General features: G+C 40.5%; 2 protein-coding genes across 5 annotated transcripts in view; one reads left to right on the top strand and one right to left on the bottom strand.

Moving 5' to 3' along the window:
- Positions 1-307: 307 nt before the first annotated feature.
- Positions 308-20,774, top strand: Slc24a5 (solute carrier family 24 member 5). Its single transcript, XM_075962010.1, has 9 exons — positions 308-428; positions 1,019-1,198; positions 13,081-13,164; positions 13,254-13,357; positions 13,675-13,775; positions 15,515-15,795; positions 17,995-18,201; positions 19,814-19,915; positions 20,386-20,774. The coding sequence occupies exons 1-9, from the start codon at positions 308-310 to the stop codon at positions 20,706-20,708; spliced, it is 1,503 nt and encodes a 500-aa protein (XP_075818125.1). The 3' UTR covers positions 20,709-20,774.
- Myef2 (myelin expression factor 2) overlaps positions 20,166-22,106 on the bottom strand; it is a 37,027-nt gene continuing 35,086 nt past the window's right edge. For all 4 annotated transcript variants that reach the window (XM_075962013.1, XM_075962014.1, XM_075962012.1 and 1 more), the window contains one exon: positions 20,166-21,438. In XM_075962013.1, coding sequence (XP_075818128.1) covers positions 21,275-21,438 — 164 coding nt within the window. In that variant the 3' untranslated portion in view covers positions 20,166-21,274. The remainder of the gene's footprint in view (positions 21,439-22,106) is intronic.

Genomic DNA, 22,106 nt, shown 5'->3' on the forward strand with positions numbered 1-22,106 from the left:
GGCAGAGTCAGTATGAAGACATTACATATGATCCATCCTGGGCACAGACACAGACTTTCTGGGCCTGCCCTCAGAGACCCAGCCTGGAAACAGCTGTAGACGTTTGTCTGTGCCCCTCCCTAACTCCTCCAACCTCCCTGGGGCTTGGGTCTTCTGATCAGAAGAGCTGGGCTCCTGTGCTGGCCTCCTAAGCTGTGCCCCCCACCCCCCGGGCAGGCACTGGGCAGGAAGGCCACTCCTCACATGATTCAGCATAAGCCTCGGTTGCTCCCTTCCTGAACCACACACTGCAAAGAGCACGCTGGAAATGCAGACAAAATGGGGTGCAAGTTGGAGAAGAAGGGTCCTGCTGCTGGGCATCTGCTGGGTCTCCGCACACCTGCCTGTCCGGGGTGTCTCCCCGCCCAAGCGCCTCCGAAGGGCCACAGGTAGGTGGACCGTGGGTTAGACACGCAGGCCTCACATCTGAATATGAGAGGGGAATGCCCTCGCTCCTGCTCTGTCTTTCTGCTTCCTGGCTCTGCTCCACTTCTTGACAAGCCAGGGTGTGCTCCCCACTCTCCTGCGGTCGTTCACAGACCAGGGCAGACTGCGCTGCACGTTGATTTGTTGGAGAAATGATCAGAGCGTTCTCTCCTAGAAACTCTGCAGCAGGGGATGACTCTTTGGAGGTCTGAGGACAGCTTGGGCTCTGACACAGAAAATGACAGAGGCTAGTGGCCAGAAATATTTATTCATAGGGGCTCTGGTTTCTTCTTGGGGACGCAGGCAGTTTCAGAAGAACCGTTTAGAGGCAACACGCAAAAGCGCTCTAAGCATTCTTTCCTTTAATTCTCCCTGACCAGCTCATTTCATGAAATAATGTCTTTCAAGGACTATGTAAGGCTTATTATAATCATGGTCACACTTCACATTTCCACCAGTTTCTCCATATTCCAACCAAAAGCCCCACTTCGGTCTTTGTGGACTTGAGATGTGTGACTCCAACATCTTGCCATCTTCTCCTTTTCCTCCGTAGAAAACAACACACAGTGTGCGACCTCCCCAGCATCGGAGTTTCCTGCAGGGTTCTTCACAAGGCAGGAGAGCACGGACGGAGGCATAGTAATCTACTTCCTCATTATTGTCTACATGCTCATGGCAGTGTCTATCGTCTGTGACAAGTACTTCCTGCCCTCCCTGGAAATCATCAGTGATGGTAAGTGGCTGGGACGCTCTCCTGGGACCTTCCAGAAGGGCTGTCATCCAGATGGGGTCGAAACAGCTCAGTAACAGCTCTGTCCGTCTCAGCTGGCTACAGAGTGCCTCCTGGGGTCCTGTGTGCTTCATCCTGGGAGTGTAGGCAGGGGCGCAGCTTGCAGTTATTATGCACTGCCCACTTCCAGAAGCTTCCTGTCTGTCTTAGAACCTAGGTGGCTGTTAGAGAATGGCCCCAAGAATGTGTCCTCAATGTGCTCCTGGTACTCAGTTTCCTATGTCAAAACCTTCTTCGTTTTTTATTCCGAGTTGATGATAAGCAGATTTGACTCTCTGCTCCTTTGCTGGCATCCTGCCACTAAGAAAATGAATATTCATGAACCAATAAATAAATAAATCCTAAATTCCATGTAAAGTGATCTTAGCCATCAGATAACAAAAGATTTAGATATTAAGTGTTGGTAGCTTCTAGAAACAAGATGAGATAGTCAGAGCCTCTCACTGTAGATTTCCCAGAACTGAGCATAGGCTTTTGTGGGTGCATTCGGTGCATTCTTTCCTGAACAAGGGAAAGCAATGGTTATGTGTCTGCAGTTATGTGACGGTCAGTGTCTGCAGTCTGTCTCAAAGTTGGCTAAATCATTAAGTATTTTCATCTCACAACAAAATCAAAGTTAAGAGCTGGGTCCTATTGTAAGACTACAGGGAACAGCATCCTCCCCAACTCCATCCCACACACGCATGCATGCGCGCGCACATGCGCGCGCACACACACACACACACACACACACTAACTCTCGATTCTCTTTTTCCCATCCTTCCATTCTCCACACATGCTGGAATGTTAGACAAATTATTTTCCCTTTTACGTACACCAGCAGTATCTTTAAGAACTAAAACAGTACCTGTAACGGCAGAGGAATGAAACCTCTATTTGTTCAAGAAGAGTAAGAAGCTTATCATAATGATTAATATTTAAGTAGATGAAAGTGAAGTTTTTTTATATCAGTAGTATATTTCATGTTGATAATACATTATTACTTTAATAGTAGATCATTTTAGTACATTATTTTTACTTAATGAAATGCAGTAAGCCAAACCACCTACATTTTCATCTCTTGAAGATCCCCAAGGATTTCTGAGCCCACCATTTTGCACGAGTATTTTCTGTCAGCCTTGAGTACTGCTATTATATGCCTATCCATGCATGCATGCATCCATCCATCCATCCATCCATTCAAGGGTATTTACTTTTCTATATATTTTCTTATATATTTTCTGGTACAGATTTTCCCATATTGCATATCTTCAAAACAATGATTTTGAATGCTAGCATGACAGTCCATGATCCTATAAGCAATTTGAGAACCTAACATTAGATTTTACTTATTATAGTGTTCAGTGAAAATTTATCATTTTAAGCTACTAATATCATAGGATTGCTTTAAACAATATTGTGTCCATATTGTATGAATTCTTAGCACAATTCTGATTCTTTTTTAATTAAAGGACAAAGCTATGCATATTTAAGCCTTGTGATAAACATTGCCATACATATTCCATGAAGGGTGTGCCAATTTGAACCTCCATAGCACACAGCACTGTCCATTCCTGGAAATGAGGACAACTTTTTTGTTTGTTTGTTTTTTGGGACAGGGTTTCTCTGTGTAGCCCTGGCTGTCCTGGAACTCACACTAGAGACCAAGTTGGCCTCAAACTCACAGAGATCTGCCTGCCTGCCTCCCTGAGGGCTGAGATTAAAGGCATGCACCAATACCGCCCTGCATCACTTTAAAAATATTTGTTAATTATGTTAAGCTAAAACTTCATGCTATAGAACTCGTAATTCTCCCATTTGTAAGATTGGTTGTGTTTATTGAAAACCATAGCCTTACTTATGCGCTTTCTTGCCTGCATTTGGTTGGGGAGTATTTATCTTGTTTTTCTTACTAACTTTTCCAGTTCAGGATTTTAAAAAGTTTACACAGATATTAATACTAACGTAATTTGTATAATTTTTCATAGTATGTCTCTTCCTTTTAAGTTGTACGCATTCATAGTGTTGAAGTTGAGATATTTTAAAATTAGGACGCCTGCCTGACTTTCCTTTGGTCTTACATATGAAAAGATCTCTTTAGCTGCGCCTCTAAAAGCTGCTGCTTCTGCTTACTTGTTTTTCTTCTACATTTAGTCCTCTAGCCCAAACCTCATCTTCGTAGAATACATCATCTTACAAACTCGATCAGTTCTCACATATGAAGTGTATATGTATATGTATGTATGTTTCCATACTCCTAACTGTAATAATCTTTTCATTTTTATGTCAGCACTACACATTTAATTAGAAAATGGGAAAAACGGAAAATGCAAAATATTGTTCACACCTCCACTAAGAACTGTAAAGTTCTATAACCCAGCTGAGTTGATGGAATAAATCTAGCAAGATTTCAGTTTATAAAAGTTGCCTGTAAGAGGCAAAATAGTAAAAAAAAAAATCCAGTCCTGCAGAAGACATAACTTACTGCACTGAAGTTAGATCATGCTCTTCACATATTCTTGGTGAGGTGACTTCCTCCATCTCTCATAACACGCCCACAACACCCCTTGCACAATCTTCGAAACCTCGGCAAATATGCATTTCTCAAGAAAATCTGTGTTAGCCACACAGCACAGTAGCTATTAGGAATGTGTGACCGATAGACGCCCACATGACACGACACAGGAAGAAGACAGGCTTCCTCAGCTGTAACAGGTGACTCCGCTCTTTAGTATTAAAATGACCACCAACAACATGAGATAGAAATAGTGGTTGTCCAACCCATTTGTTAAAATCTTATCATTCCTCTTTCAAGGTCTGCTTTGAAATGTTGAGCGACCTAAGAAACAATCCCCACAGTTTGCTTCTAGCCACAGGGACCTGACTTCCGGAGTCAGCAAGCCTTTCCTCCACGCTTCTTGACAAGCAGACTTGTACATTTCCAATCATCTCATTAGCTAACGAGCAATAACAACCCTCAGAGTCTCCCACGGATACTCCACATTCAACTGCGCAGTCCCTTACTCGGATACCTGTCAGGGTGCAATCCTGGAAGCCCAAGCACAGCATGCAGTTGTATATGTGTGTGTGTGCGTGTGTATGTGTGTGCGTGCGTGTGTGTGTGTGGTTTCAGCTACATAAAAGTCTTACAAAATAGGGACTACTGCTGAGGAGGAAAGTGAAGCCAAGTACACAGCCAGGACAAAGAGAGCTCCCTCCCCCCCCCCCCCATGTTCCACAATCCAAGCATGATGTCACATGCTAGGTGCTGTGATTTTCCACATCCTCTCTTGAGATTAGTTACCATCATATGGTTGTTTCAGAAGGCCAGTTCTATTTGAACAATTTCATAAGCAATTTTCTGCCCAAGGGCACAGAAAATTTTAACAAAACAATGTCTGAGACATTCACTGTAACTATGAAGCACGCTACAAAAGCAAGAGTTGTTTTCTGAAGTAGATTTGGACTCTTAGAAACCTAGTAAGGGTTATAAATTAATTTTATAAACATTTTCCAAGATATCTTAGGTTCTCAACCTAGCATGATGCCTAAAATACAGATGGGATTACTGTACAATAGTATGGAGTTGAATGGTCACATATAATGTTGTGACTTCCTGTTGGCATATATGCTATAGCTCAAATAAGGCCGTGGTGAAGAAGTGATGGGCCCCTGTCCAGTCCAGTGCCATCATCCCAGTGTTCTCTCTCCTCTAATCCCCAGTGAGTTCCTGGGATAGCAGCAGTCTTCAGTCAGGTGAAAGTGTAGGGGCCTCAAGACTAGACTCCGTACAAAGGAAGGGTCAGAAGCCATGGGAAACAGAGCCTCTTCCTGACAATATGGCAAGACCCCAGTCAACAGGTGCTCTTGTTCATTCTGCCTAGCTATGGTATGCTGGCAATTTCTCCTAGAGCTGCTACCACTAGAGACTTCCAGCAAGGAGAGTCATAAAAGCCACACAGCCCCTTCCATAACCTTCAACCCTAGAAAAACATGTATTTATCTCTACTGGACAGCAGAAACAGCCTGCTGGTATCTCGGTTGTGTGAAACCACTGCAAGAAAGTGCGGCTGGCTCTATCCCTTCCTCTGATACTGTCATCATCGCCCTCCTCCTCTGCCCATTCTGACATGGATTCCAATTCGGCATCTTCTCCCTCTCATTTAGGTTGGTGTGTAAGGGGAATTACAGAAGATTCTCTGAACACAGAGGGCTACGTTACTATACAGGGAGAAGAGCTGTCCATGATGTTTTAACTGGAGAAAAGACCTGGCTTCTGTGGGGGAGAAGCAGAATGTAGACTCTGCAAAGGGAGGTAAAAGATCAGTTCAGCCTAGAGCCAAGGAACTAGGACATGATGTCATAACCTCAAAGACTCTTCTCATCCCCACCAGTTATGCTTTCTAGATCTGGACTTGGAGGAGGCTAAGGAGTGGGTGGGGATGCAAGAGAGAGCGAAGAGGTAAGGGACTCAAGATGACAAGGAGGAATGGGGCCTCGGTGGCATCTGGTCGTTAAGTAAGACTGGCTCAAGAAGCTATGTCAATGACTGTCACACTTGGTTTGTGAAGTTAGTTACACTCACCTGAAACTGTGTCTTACTTGCTTGGGGCTTTTTCCCCTCTCTCTTTTCCTCCTATATGCTCATGTGCTCCCCGAAAGGCCTACGACACTGCTGAGCATACAGGAGGGCTGGAGGGGGAGCCCTGGTGACCACATGTAGTGGCAGCATAATTTCTTGAGTGGAAATGGCTGGAGGCATCCAGCCTGAAGACAGACACGTCTGAGTCTAACTCCCAGCTGTGCAAGGTGCTAGCTCTTGGGCAAGATTTAACATCTGTCTTCCCTGGGTATGTCAGCTGGGAAACAGGCAATTATGGTTTAGTTCAAAGAACTCTGTCCTATGTACATGAGCGGTATCAATAAAGGGAACAAAGGCAACAGCCACTGAGTGCTATCTCAGAATGTACTTAGAAGGCTGTTAAGACTTCCTTACCAAGGAAAAATCAAGGTGTAGAAAGGAAATAAGTCAATAAAAATATGCTTAGAGCAAATACCAAATCTACGGTGCATCTATGACAGCCTGAAGCCCATCTTAGGGTAGAGAACATCAGACAGTCTCACAGGGCAAGATGCAAACTTATAAAACCTTTACCTAACAACCTATGTGGCAACTTTACACTATAAGACAGTTCCTTTGGGGTTTTTTCTTGAATATCATATTATTGTTTTTTAGTAATCTTTGTTCAAAAAGCTATCTCTAAATATAAACTAACATACATCTTTATAGTACACACATGAATACACAGCTCAACTAAGATCCCTCTCCTGTCTACACCAATGAGATACGCATCTCTGTCGAAACAGAACACAGTATAAAAGCAGTATCCTTTTGCTGTATCACAGGCATCTCGGTATACAGAATCGCTCTTGAGCCCCTTCCTTTACAGGTTAAAATAGCTACATGGAAAGTAGAGTGAAGCTCTTTATAGTCACTTGCTTCAGCCCAAATTCCAGGGAGCTAGCTATAAAACCTTTCATTCGAATGTTACTCCAAGATGCTATTCAATTACAGCATCTAATCTCCCCACCATGCTAACGCGTTCTAAGCGAAAATGATCTTCCTGTTTTAGAAAAACACTTCAAATATTTGCTTTTTGTTTTTTTTAAAAATTACTTTCACTACCTCTGCCTTGAATCAATGTTTGCCAATGTTTCTACACTATGTTTCAGAGATAGATGATTTTTTAAAAAGGTAAGTTTTAATTCCAGATAGAGCCGACTCTAACTGGTGATACTAGGATTTAGTAACTCTGAATCTGACATTTGGATAGTCTACTGTTTGCGGGGATTATCTGGCTTTTAAGCCTCATGAAATTTACAGAGGCAAAGGCAGTCTCAAAGAACAAAGAGGCAGCATAGAGCCTCTTCCGCTTCCCTGCTGTGTGAGCTCAGATTCCCGGGAGCCTGGCGGAAGCTCCACTGGTGTTTCCCCCCACTCTGCCCTGAACTGTGATATTCGTGCACTGCGTCTGCTTCTATAGTAGGAGCTAAGTATTCTGTGTACTTCCAAAATGCCGGTGCAGGAGCAGTCAGAAATGATAAAAATCGGGCTGTGTACTAATCGCTTTCTCAGTAAGTGGCCAAAAGGACCATTTCTTTGGCAGCAGAAAGATGCAGGTCCTATTCCATCTCTGACCTTGGGCAACAGTAACCACAAGGTTCAGAGGACAGGTGAATGTACTGTAATGAGCAGCTAGTGGTTTAGGGGAAATCTCTTTTCAGAAGAATCAGACCTTTAAAAGCATTATAGATATATTTCAGAATTCACTGTTTACAATATGAAGTGATGAATATAAGGCTTCGCTAAGAGACCTCTCTAAAGTCTCCCATCAAATTATTTGGCAACACCAAAATCTGGGGCTCCATTTTAGTTTTGCTCTTTGTACTACATGATATGGAAGCTTATTTCCAAAAAACTATCACAGAATTTCCAACTGGGCCTTACAGAATACACTTAGGAGAAAATCTGGTGGATTTTAAAACCATCTCATTCCCACAATGCTGTACACTATGTAAACAATATGCTGGCACCTGAACCTATAAAAAAAAAAAAGGCTTCATCGGACATCTATATCTACTATATCTTGAAGTAAATGTGGTTGCTCTTTCAGAGAAAAAGAATAATAGCAACAGGGGGAAAACCGAACCATTTATCTTTAATAATAAACTACAGCAGAGGAAAATGTTACCCAAAGGTCAAGAAAGACAATGCCAATCTACTGTAAAGTTCAGAGGTATAAACCACTTTACAAGATATTCTTACAATACAATAGGGTTTGTAAAAATACCCTTTAAGTTTTATTCAGCCATCTAACAGAATCCTTCCTTTCATAACTATAATTAGAGCCCAGGGAATAGCAACAATGCCTTTTATGATCAGAAAAATTCCAAAAGGCCACTGCTTTACCCACTTTGATAGAGAACAATCCAGCACCGTTTCTCTCTGGAACGGTTTGTGTAATGAGGCAGTCCTCAGGGAGCAGTAAGGGAAGAGCGGTCACTGAGCGTATACCATCGCTGTAGGATGAAACGCTGTCATCACTCCAGGGTCTTCCTCACTGCCTTTGGAAGGCAAAGCCTAAGAATTTGTGACATAAATTTTTAAGTTCTTGGAAATGGGCTGGAAAACTGTCAAGGGTTCTTGGCTCCCAATAACTAATTTTCTCCTACTTAAGAACAGAAGTGGGGTGGGGGGTGGGGGGGCTGGGATGGGCTCAGTTGGTAGAGTGCTTGCCTCACTTGCACAAAACCCTGCATTCAATCTCCAGCACTGCACAATCCAGTATTGCCTGACTACAGTCCAAGCATTTGGGAGGCAGAGGCAGGGAGATCAGAGGTTAAAGGCCATCTTTGGCAACACAGTCAATTCTAGGCCAACGTGGGATACTTGAGATCATTCCAAAGAGTGTATGTGATGTGTGTATAACACACATATATTCAAAAAAGCATCAAATAGAGTTAATGGTACCAATAGCATGAAGCCATGGCAACTCTATTGCCCACATATCTGCACCTAATTCCCACATTTACAGTCTTTACAATTTACAAGACTAGACTTTGTTTCTTTATTCCCAGGTCCTGATTTTTCTGTTCAGATGTGCTGGGTATTAAAGCCAGGAACTCATGCATAGTAGGCAAATGCTGTTTCTTTGTAAAATATAAAGTCCCAAACTCACATCTGAGAGTTGACATTATGAATATGAAAGTAAGTTGAATGCCATATTATAAAATAGTTCCTTCATTTCTAAAATGAAACGTTGAGTTATAGAGCAATTTGCTTTGCCTTTTTGTTGAAGTTTAAGATTCTACAGCAAGTTAGTAATATATTTATATATGTCTGTGTATATGTGGTGTGGGAGGTTCTTCTATGTGTTGCTTTTATTGGTTAATAAATAATTGGTTAATAAATTTTATTGGCTAATTTGAGTCCATGGCAGGGAAAGCTAGGCTGTATGCTGGGAGGAAGAAGGGCAGAGTGAGACACTATGTAGCCCGGTCAAAGACAGACTCGGAACTTTAACCAGTAAGCCACAGCCACGTGGCCATACACAGATTAATAAAAATGGGTTAAATTAATATGTAAGAGCTAGCCAATAAGAAGCTAGAGCCCAGAGGGCAAGCAGTGATTTAATGAATAGTTTCTGTGTTATTTCAGGGCTAAGTGGCCGGGAACCAAGTGGCTGTCTCCTCCAACATGTGTGTACATCTATATATGTACATGTTGATACACATTAAGACAAACAAACATAGGTCAGGATCCCTGGGGGTTTGGTCCTGGGACATCTCCAAGAACACCAAATTCCGAGGACACTCAGGTCCGGCATATAAAATTGTCTATTTTGCGTGCATGGTATTCAGCACTCTCCTGCGTACTTCACATAATTTCTAAATGATTTATAACTAATACAATATGCATAGTGTGCAAATAGCTCTATACTGTATTGTTCAGGGGAAAATAAGTGTCTTGTCCAATTCAGAAGGAAGGTAATTTTTTCTTTGAATATTTTTGATGCACGGGTGGTTGAATTTGAGGCTATGACACCTGTGGGAACAGGGATAAGTATGTATGATTTATATATGTCCCCTATGTAGGCCACTCTTAAGCATTAAGAAACATTATGAAAGCCCACAGGTCACTGCTTTTTTGTCCCCTCATTGTTTGCTAAAGTCAAATGTTTAAGTGACACAAACACAAATAGAAATAGATGGGGCCTGGCATTGTCTCCTCCCAACTGTTCTCAACCCTGTTCACAACTCACTTATAAGGTGGCAGAAGACTCACGAGTAGCTGTTTAGAGCCTCATAACAAATAGTTCCAAAGGATAAAAATGGTGGCTGGGGCCTTTCCACTTTTTCTGTGTTTTGGAAGAAAAGCCGAAGTCCTTAGCTTTTAGGGTCCACACAATGTGCCTTCTAACCACCTATTGTTCTCCCTTGGTGCTTCATTCCAGACCTGGGTGTTTCAAATATACAGACAGGCTGTACAGATGCTGCCTCACGATACTATAACCACTTAACCTGCCTATAATACTCTTACCCACATGCATGGGCTAAGAAACCTTCATTTCGAAGCCTCTCTTCCAAAGTTACTTTTCATTCCATGACATTTTAGATCTCTATTTTCATTCCTTGCCGCTTCTAAAACCTACATATTTTGTCTGTCCCTTAACCCCAAACACACACACACACACACACACACACACACACACACACACACACACACACACACACTACAAAGCTACAGCAGCAGCTTTTGTCCGTTCACTGTCACGTTCTGGCACACAAGCGTCTGGCATAGTTGGTATTGCTACTCAGCAGTGAAAGTCAGGTGATTATAGCTGTCTAACAAACTGCCTCCAAAACTAGTAGTTAAAATGAAGAAGCACCATTTTTATTGTCCTTCATAGTGTGTGGGGTTGTGCTGAGCTGAGCTAGCTGGTTCCTGCTTAGGGTCCCTACTGCAGTTATAGTGGGAGGATTGATAGGGAACCAATGAAGCCTTGCTCTACCACATGCCTGGTACCTAAGTCTGGAAGACTCAAAACCTGGAGGAAAAGAAAGCAAGGATGTTAACAGTTTGTCTGTCTTTCAATATGAGTTCATGAGGTCTCTCCTCTATGGAGGTTTCAAGGTAGCCTGACTTATGTGTCTAGGGCACCACAAAACAAATGTGCCACGACTGGGACATGTGGCCGGGGATGGTATGCTTAGCACACAGGCTTGAAGAGGAGTTCAGATTCCCCAGGATCCAACCAAGCCAGGAGCCCTAATGCTCAACCATAATCCCAACACAGGGGAGGCAAAACACAGATGGATCCCTGAGGCTTCCTAAGCAGCCAGTCTAGCCAATGAGCTGCAGGTTCAGTGGGACTGTCTCAAAGAGAGGACACTTGAGGAAATTCTATCATCTTTTAGTGTCCTGGCCTTGAAAACATTACTACTCTGCATGGCCCCAATTAGTCAAAGCAGTCACAAAGGCTCATCTGTGTTCGTTCACACATGCTAGCCAGGTGCTCTTACTGCCGAACCATATGCTAGTCCCCGTCTTTAATGAGAGACAGAAAAGTTATTAGAAAGGATGTGGAATAGAAATATTGTTTTGAGTTTTAGAAAATTCAATCTGCTACATTCCAAACAAGGTATTTCTAAGGCCAAATATCAATGTCCCAGCAGAGAAGAAATGTGTACTTAAGAGCGGTCTTCATAGGCAAGCCTAGGGAAACACTGTTAGCTGCAGCAGACTGATCCAAGTACACCAAAATATGAGGAAAAAAAGGTCTAATCACAAAGCAGCAGGAACAGTCAAAGGAGTTACCATCAAGGAGAGACTGCCATCAAGTCTTAGAAATTGGAATTCTAGGGCTGGAGAGATGGCTCAGAGGTTAAGAGCATTGCCTGCTCTTCCAAAGGTCCTGAGTTCAATTCCCAGCAACCACATGGTGGCTCACAACCATCTGTAATGGGGTCTGGTGCCCTCTTCTGGCCTGCAGGCATATGCACAGACAGAACATTGTATACATAATAAATAAATAAATATTAAAAAAAAAAAGAAATTGGAATTCTAGTGGCTGGGGATGGTATACTTAGCACACAAGCTTGAGTTTAAATCCCCAGGATCAAATGAAAAGCCAGGAGTGTTATAGCTTATTGTAATCCCAACACTGGGGATGCGAAAAACAGGATCCCTGAAGCTTCCTGAGCCTCGCAATGAGCTTCAGGTTCAGTGAGACTCTCTGAGTTTGAGGAAAGACACCTGAAAGGGACATTGGCCTTCACATGCATTCATAAACATGTACACATACAGGTACTTGCCCGCACAACCGAGTCCCAGTTGAAGTATTTACCATCTAGCATACCTACCTCCACTGGCAAACATAACCAGTGCTAGAGATTTCTGAAAAAAAGGATGAGCTGTTCATTCAACATGGCTTTCTCTTTCCCTCCTTAAATAGGTCTCTCAACTGTAATACTGAAGAGTTACACGTGACTTCCCAACATCAATTACATGAACAGATTTGCAGGCCAACCTGGATGGAAGATACCCACAAACTATTCAAATAGCACAGTACTTTCTCCTGCTTTTGTGTATTTCCTGTAATACTAGACTGAGCTTTTAGTTTATTGACTCCTTATTTTCCATTAGATAGTGTAAGTGTATAAAAGAACTCAACCCAAACTCATTGTAGATCTTAAGAACTTTTCTTCTTCCCAGTTAAATTAGCAATCTTTTTCAAAGAAGTTGTTTTGCAGCTCAGGTGCTGGAAGCCATCAACTCTCAACTGGCTAATAGTCCCAAATTTTCTGTCTCCTCTTTTTATTTTACATTTGTTTGGAAGTAGAAGCAGGCTGTCATACGTATTTAGGTCAGAGGACACCATTTTGCAGAGTCAGTTATCTCCTGCTATGTGGGTTCTGGGAATAGAATTCAGGGTATCAGGGTTTTAGTGGCAAACCTTACCCCAAGCCATCTCTGGTCCTTTAATGTTAATTTTTGTGTGTGCGTATATGTACACACGTCATGGTGCAACTGGGAATTGAACTCAGGTTGCCAGGTTTGCATGGCAAGCGTCTTCATCCACTGAGCCATCTCACCTGCCTTCTTCTCCTTTCATGAATTCATAAGAAAACAAGATTCCTCCATTTACTAACCCAAAATGTTTCCCATTCCAGCTTTGGTCAGTACTGGGGTAGTGTAAAGGCATGATTTCTGACTACTGTATGCAGCTTTGTTGTATCCTTCTTGTCATTCTGTCAGCCAAAGTAATCATTTTCTTTGTCTTTAGCCCTTGGACTGTCGCAGGACGTTGCAGGTGCAACTTTCATGGCAGCAGGTAGCTCTGCCCCTGAACTAGTTACTGCGTTCTTGGGTAAATATTCCTTTGACTTGCTGCTTATTTGGTGTGATTTTAGTTTCTTTCAAATCAGCTTTAACTGAGCTCCTAATACCTGCTCCTAGGTGTTTTTATCACAAAGGGAGACATTGGTATCAGCACCATTCTTGGATCTGCAATTTACAATCTGCTTGGCATCTGTGCTGCCTGTGGCTTGCTATCCAACATGGTAAGTAAGATGCATTGTTTTGACAGATTCTAAAATTAAACTGTCTGGATGAACAATATAGCACTGAAAATGTATTCAATCAAAATAATAACCAGTAGAAAAACATTTATTCAATTTATTTAACCCACAAATACCTTTTATTAATCAAATTTATAAAGTCAGTACAGGTTTAGAACAATTTTTAATTTTTTTCTCTATATAATATGTAAAACATAACAATATATTCCCACAAATATACAAGCATTTTGTTACTATACTAAGCACTGTTCTTGAATAACTTACGCTGTAATGCAGACAATCAAACCACCATTTTCCAGGTTTCAACACTCTCATGTTGGCCCCTGTTCCGAGACAGTGCAGTGTATGCGGTCAGCGTTGGGGCAGTTTTCGGCATAATATTTGACAACCGAGTTTACTGGTAAGCTTCAAGTAACTCACTCTAATGTAAAACATAATTACAAAGAGAATGCTTCAAGCCTGATGGCTTAGTAGGATAGTTTTTCAAAAATGTTACTTCAACTCACTTCTCACTTCAGCAGCTACTCCAGTCATGGCTTCTTCCTTCTCCTGTGTCATGTCCTCCCCGTCATCAGCCAGCTTCCCTCTCCTAGCCCCTGAAGACAGCACTCTTCTCTTACCATGGCCTCCCTGCTCACAACTTTGCTTGCTGTCACTTACAGCTGCACTGCTGGTGTTCTCTTACACTACATTGTTGCTTGCCTGGCCTTGAAGTGCTCAGAGCCATAAAAGCTTGCAGAACAAGTAGTAGCCCCTTCATTCCTACAATTTCTCCTATCCTCCCAGAACAGAAGAACCACGCAGCCTTGGCTAACAACCAAGAATGTTACATGCCATTACTAAAAAACTATTGCTTTCCAAAAATCTCTCCACATCCAGCTGGCCCAAGAAAATGAAAAGAGCAAGTGACTCAGTGAGCAAACAAACTTCCCAAATAGGCCCAAGCATCTCCTAGGCCGATGGTCAACCTTCCCAATGCTGTAGCCCCATAACATAGTTCATGTTGTGGTGATCCTCAACCATAAAATTATTTTATTACTTTGTAACTGTGATTTTGCTACTGTTATGAATCATAATGTAAATACCTGATAAGCAGGTTGTCTTAGGAGACCCCTGTGATAGGGTTATTCAACACCAAAAGGTCCTAGGTGCTTATCACTATGTTGGGCACCATAAAATAAAGAAATATAACACACATGGCCACACGTGTATGTGTCCAGAGGGTATCCAAACAGGGAGAAAATCAAGATAAATAAAAAGCCAGGCTGCTAGTACAGCACAGACCCTGGGATTCAGCTGTAATCTATAAGCGACAGGGGCCATGAAAATATCCAAGTACATAAACATTCTCTTATTAAGGAAATCAGAAACAATTTTTTTTAGCTGCAACAGAAAAGTGATTCATTGGCAATGAAATAAAATAAAAATATTCCAATGTGATGAAATTATAGTAAATTGAGAAACCAAGTCATAGACAATTCTTGGTGCCTTATTCGAAATTTCATTTTTTGAAAACATCTTTGATTTCTTGTGATATAAGCCAAATTCAGCTTTGAAAAAAAATCACCAAAAGGGATCAGAGCTGAAATCCCAAAACAAGGAGAAGAGGTAGGATTGTGAATTTGAGTATTTGAGGCCAGTAAAAGGTATACAGTGTTCAAGACCAAGCTATACAGTGAAACCCTGTCTCAAAGGCTAACAATTCCCTACCTCTTTCTTCTAAAGATCGCTAGAGCAAAGTTCCATCTAAAATCTAACATATTTTGAATATGTCACACAAAATTACTACATACTAAAATATAACAGTGTATTCTTTTCTAATTATTAAATATCTGGGGAAGGTATTATGTATGCCAATGAAAAAATGTTGGAAAATGTCCATAAATTTAGTTTTAGTTTGAAAAATCTCTATTTTCAAAGGCATTTTTTTTAAAACAGGAATCTGTACCGGATCTTATAATCCTCTTTTTTTAAAAAGAAAGTGTCAGGCTTTTAACAATGAGTTTGTATAAACAAGGCTAGGCAAATAAAAGTGTTTTAGAATGGTTCCTTGATTTTTCGAATGCTGTTTTTGTTAGAAAATGCTGTTTAAAATTATTCTAGATTGGTTTCAATCACACACAAACTTCTCATTTATAGGTACGAAGGAGCACTGTTGCTGCTGATTTATGGGCTCTATGTTTTGCTGCTGTGTTTTGACACTAAGATCAGCCGATGTGTCATGAAGAAATGCAGTCCTTGCTGTCCCTGCCTTGCCAGAACTATGGAGAGAAGTGAACAACAGACACTGCTGGGATGGGAAGACGAGAGCCAATTCTTTACTCGTCGCCAATCAAGGACAGACAGTGGAATATTTCAGGAAGATTCTGGTTACTCCCAACTTTCTCTAAGTTTACATGGTCTTAGTCATGCTTCTGAAGGTAACGACAACATCCGGCCCACCCAGCCACTAGAAAAAGTTCTCATTTCAAGTTAGTAATTAGCACATGCTTATGAAACACACTTTGGAGTCAAAGATAATGAAGTGTAAATCCTGGCCTTTTAAGAGCTTCCAATAAGCATTTTTACGATCAGCTAAAAGTGTGGGGGAAGGGGAATACACACAGATGTGGAGGACAGAAGTCAGGACAGTACCGGATGCTGCACCTCAGTCCTTCTCTACCTCAGAGACCAGTCTTCCACTGAGCCTGGAGCTCACTCATTAGGCTAGACCAGCTGCCACCGACCTCTAGAAATCTGTCTCTGCCGTCAGAGCACTGGGATTACACAGATGGGCTGTCATGCTTTTCACATGGGTGATGGGAAGCTGAATTCCATATGCCTATGCCCCAAACACTTTACCTACTGAGTCACCTCCCCAGATCCAAAATCAGCTAAAATTCCAAAGTTTAAGTACCATAAAAAATAAACTGTTACTACTATGGTTCATACATTAGGCAGTAAATAAACTTAGATAACACATGGAGAAAGAGCATTTGAACTGGGTCTTGTAGGATAGAAATGGTTTTAACTCAAGAATCTGATATTGTAGTCAGGAAGCAACAATTGGCACCTTTACTGCTCAGATGATCCAGGGATGTGAGCACGCTCTATGGAATGAGGTCAGTGGACACTTTGAAAGACTTGCTTGCACGCGGGCATAGACAGAGCTAAGGCAACACAGGCACAATGAGGAAGCACAGGAACGGGTTGAGAGGAGGGAAGCACAGCAAGGCAGGTTATGAGGGAAGTCACAGAGCTGCACACAGTGTTCACAGGGTACTGAACTGAAATGATAGGACATGGACCACACAGAGAAGGCAGTGGGGACAAAGCAAACCCAGGCGAGACCATGGAAAAGCATCACCCAACATCAGCAGCAAGAAGGAGGACCAGGCAGAACCAGGAGAAGACATAAGGCTAGGGCGTGCATCTTCACTGAGAAAAATGAGACCATCTCTGTAACAACCGGCAGCTGAGGAAAAGGGAATGGTTGGGATGAACAGAAAGAAAAACAGCAGGTGAGACTGAAATGTGTGGAGCGGAAGTTAAACATGAGCTTGGTATGTCCACTATGACAATGACATCCTGACCAGAAAACTTTATAAAAGCAATTCCAATTTCAGTTCAGTGATTGGGAAGGACGCTTCTAGTTTATCACTTTAAAAAAAAAATGACACATGGCTTTTTTCATCCTTACAAAATATACTTTGCAATCTTTAAGGAAGAAGAGATTTATAACAACAAAACCTCAAAAGCACCAGTCAAACTGTTCATGCTAAAATTGTATCTAAATTCATGGTGCACTGTTTGTGTGATTTGATCCAGTTTTTGCATAAGCCCTATATAAATTAGTCCACAGCCTGGTCCCACTTTTATCCATTCTTTTCATCCTGTCCCCTGAGCACACACTCTGGAGCTATCCCAGGTGACTACTAGGCCCAGCTTTCTCTAGATTCCTTCTAGTAACTGTGAAGCATGAATTTAGTAAATGATAAGATACAATGAGAAATAGAGGGAACATTCCCTAAGCATGTATTAATATACAAAAAACCATAAGCCCCATCAATTTTGGAAAAGGGAGGGGTGAAACAGCTGGGGGCAGGTTAATCCTAACGATGCACATAGCAGTGAAGCAAGAGTCTTAACTCCTACTCTGTAAACAATGTCACAGAACATTCAGCAAACAGTTCAAGACGTAAGTCAAGCCTTCAGTGAAGAGGAAGTTGAACATCACAGCTAATGTTGTCTGCGTAGTTTCAGTTAAGCTTCTTTTGACTAGCAATAACAGTAATGAAGTATTCAAACGTTCTAGGATCCGTGGTTCTAACCTTCCTAATGTTCCAACCCCTTAATACAGTTCCTCACTGTTGTGGTGACCCCTAAACATTTTATTGCTACTTCATAGCGGTAACTTTGCTACTATTATGAATCACAACATAAATAACTGTGCTTTCCAATGATCTTAGGCAAACCCTATGAAAGGGTTCATAACCCACAAGTTGAGAACCACTGTTGTAGACAGTCTTTAAAAAAACGTATACAGTGAAATTATTTCAACACAGCCTCTAAATGGGCCTTTCTCACATAACCGTTCATTGAGAAAACTCAAAATTGTTTAATTTTTTTTTCCACAATAGATCCACCAAGTGTTTTCAGCATGCCTGAAGCAGACTTGAAAAGAATTTTTTGGGTACTCTCTCTTCCTATTATTACATTACTTTTTCTGACAACACCAGATTGCAGAAGAAAGTTTTGGAAAAATTACTTTGTGATAACCTTTTTCATGTCTGCACTATGGATATCTGCATTCACATACATCCTGGTTTGGATGGTCACAGTAACAGGTATGTATTTTAAGTATAACAGCACAACAAGAAAATTACTTCATGTAAGAAGAAACTGCAAATATTCATTTAAAGTAGTCTAGGGAGCACACATCTTTTCAGCAAGACTAAAACCTGGTGTTGTTTTACAAAAGATAAAAAGGTTAATATCACAACCCAACAAGTTCATTCAGGCTTTGAATACCAAGGGCATTTCCCATTATTACACAGTCTAGAGTATAATTCATGGGCTATCTTTATAATTACACAGGGTTTATAAGAACTCTTCATACTGAATTCTAGATTCACGGTGGAAAAGAGAGAAAGAAACTGACTGGGTTTGGGGTAAGAGGTAGGTGCTTGCTGTTTAACTAGATGGTGTTTTCTTTTGTTTTACAATATGGCAATGGCAATACAATGCAGATGACTAAGTGACTAAGTCTTGTTTAAGGTTTCGAGTATCTATGCAAATAAGTTTTAATGCTTAGCCATATGTTCTGCCCCCCCCCCCCATGAAATACTGATTATAAATAGAAAAGAAAATGAGGGTCTTTCTCTCAAAAAGATTAACCTGAACTAATTTACATTAGAAATGAACAATCCTGCCATGCCTAAGTTACCCAATCTGTTTGTAGCACTGAAACTCACTGAGCACAGTTGAACCCAGTCATCTACTTATATGTATAGACTGCTGTTTTTACACTGGTGGGACTAAAGAATTACAACAGAAACCACAAAGCCTGCAAAGGTGAAATAATTACTACCTGGCCCCTTCTCCAAACTGTCTGACCTTGACTTCTCCCAGATAACTTTATTATAACTGTATACCAACAAACAAAAACTGAATAGTTTTCTTTTTGTGAAATGATAAGAATGTCCAGGTAGCTTGCATATTCACTGTATCCAAGAATATTTGACAAAAGGAAGAGAGGAGAATCAAATACAAGATCACAGATGAGTAACTAAAATGAAAAACAACACTCTACTTACTCTAAACCATGTTTTCTATTACAATATTAAGAGAAAAGTTACCTGTCCCCACCCTTTAAATATGCCCTCTGGTTTTATTTCTCAGAATGAACTGTTATCAATTTCGCACAAGTATTAAGAAATTGGGGATATGTTAAGACTCAGGCAGGAAAGGAGGTCCCTGTCTACCTCAGAGATCCCTGAAACAAAACAAACAAAAACCCCAGTAAACGAAGTAGCACTTTCAAAGTCTTCACTTCAATCTAATAATGGATAAAGAGGGGTAAGATACTTAACTCTCGACTACTTTAAGAAACTTCAAGCAAAGAGAAAATAAGTAAAAGATCAGTTTCACTATACAGCAAGAAACAGTGACACCCATAGCTTCCCCCAGATACCAAATATGAGGATTTCTCATTGGAAGAATTTTGGTTGCTTGGTATCTTCTGATATCTGTCATTAAAAATGTGTGCTGCTCTGGTTACCCAAACTATCAACCTGTTTCAATACTTTACCATTTAGAAGCCACACAAACATATATTGGGTCAAAAATCTAAACATACCTAAATATTTTTCCTGAATAGGGAAGCATTCAAGCTGTCTTCAAAAACTGGTTCATATAAGATTTATGATTTGTAACCTGTAGTCTCTCTGCCTATTACAGGGGAAATACTAGGAATCCCAGACACAGTAATGGGCCTTACTTTATTGGCAGCAGGTACAAGCATACCAGACACAGTCGCAAGTGTGTTAGTTGCAAGAAAAGGTAAGACTGGAGGACTCCCAGATGCACTGGCTGGGCCTTTAAGTTTGATTGCCATAAGGCAAGTGAAAGTAAATAACACTTCCTCAGTAGCATACTTTGAAGAAAAAAGAAGTGACTCACGGGAAGCATTTAGTTTTTAATAGCAGGTTAATTCCACGGACCCAGTCCCCCAAAGACTGCTTACCTAAAATGTGCATTAGATGGTAATTCATTGTCAAATGAGAATGAAAAGCAACAAATAAGCTGCATACCTTATTAAAAATGGTTTAATAAATAAAGGTAATTATTAAATAAATGTTAAGACTTTAAATACTAACTCAAGGAAATACAAATTCAGGAAGAGTCTTGCTCTAACAATAACAGTTTTCTAAAACTAACCAACAAAAAGTATCCAGTGTCTTTCTTATGAAGATTATTAATAAAATATAGTATCAGTGTGCACATTTTAACAACATGCTGTTCTTTTGCAGGTAAAGGAGACATGGCTATATCTAACATCGTGGGATCCAATGTGTTTGATATGCTATGCCTAGGTCTTCCCTGGTTTATTAAGACTGCATTTACAAATGCATCTGCTCCTGTAGAAGTGAATAGCAAGGGACTCACTTATGTAACCATCTCTCTCAACATTTCAATTATTTTTTTGTTCTTAGCAGTTCATTTTAATGGCTGGAAATTAGACCGAAAGTTGGGGGTGGTCTGCCTAATGTTATACTTAGGACTTGCTACCTTATCAGTTCTAAATGAACTTGGAATTATTGGAAGTAACAGAATAAGGGGCTGTGGAGTTTGATACTTTTAATAGTGTTATGTGGGAAAGGTGGAACTGGTAGAGGGGCAAAAAAGAAAAAACAAAAACCCCATGTCTTCATTTAGGTCAAATAAAAAACACCCTTGACTTTATAGTGTAACCTTTAACTACTATTCTTTATAGGCAGAGAAAAGTGATTCACACCAAACCAAAACCACATCCTAATTTGTCTGAGCCCTTTCTTTTCATTAATAACTAGATATAGAGCAGAGACTGGGGGTGGGGGTGAGGGTATCCTGATAACTTACAATAAGACTGGGAAAATTAGAACAAACAAACCCTACTACTGGGAACAATTAAATGGCTTATTTGATAAAAAATGGTGTGTCCATCCATTGAAACTGAATGACCAGACTTGCCGACTTTAGAAACGCAAACTTGAGATAACGAAAATCACAATATATTTTTCAACATTATACTGTTAAAAGCTGGTGGGAGTTTTAAAAGTTCATTTTTACAGCATTTGTAAGCATACAACATTACTAAAAAATGACTTTTACTAGGAGATTCAATAAACAGATGAAGGAATGTTCCAACCATGCTTGAAATTACGCGTTACGATCCAAGCGAACATCGATTTCCCTGCCACTGATTTTGATGCCGTTCATTATTCTGCAGGCCTTTTCTGCTGATTCTGGGGATTCAAACCTAACTGTCCCACAGCCTTTTGACTTGCCATTCTCCATCTTTATTTCTGCAAACATTACATGACCTGTAAAACGAGAGTTACACAATTACTAGTCCATTTAAATGGATTCCAGTCAGTTCACTAGACAAGTTTTGAACTCCTCATAGCAATGGAGATCACAGGTAATTTGGTTAAACATATTAATAATATAAAAATATATATGAGAATTATCAATTTATACTCTGAATACAATTCCTATATAATGACTATGAATACATATATATTACATAAAATTGGATTGGACACTGAGTTTGATTTTAAATCCCCAATTTCTGAAGTGGATGTTACAACAATAAGGCTAGGTAGCACAAATACTACCAACTCACTACGGCCCCTAACAAGATGACACTTTTAATCAAAATTATACAGTTGCTCACTGTTCAAACTCCTGAATCTTCTTCCTTCTCTTTTATCTTCATTTCACTTTTATCTTTACAAGAGCAAATATTCATAAATCTAAGTTCCACCATCAATTCTACTTTTTATTCAGTATCACAATTTGCACTGAAATCTTAAAGATGGCACCAAATAAGAAAATGGTTATAAAAGACAGCAGATTTAAAACAGTAAAGCTAAAAATGATGTTCTAGAAAGGACAACGAAACCGGACAACTGTTTTTATACAATTAACATCACTGCTAACTCTAGAATAAATCTATAGTTACTGTATCATCAGTAACACTGAAACACAA

The sequence above is a fragment of the Microtus pennsylvanicus genome, chromosome 2 (genome assembly GCF_037038515.1).
Source record: "Microtus pennsylvanicus isolate mMicPen1 chromosome 2, mMicPen1.hap1, whole genome shotgun sequence".
Taxonomy (NCBI): Eukaryota; Metazoa; Chordata; class Mammalia; order Rodentia; family Cricetidae; genus Microtus; species Microtus pennsylvanicus.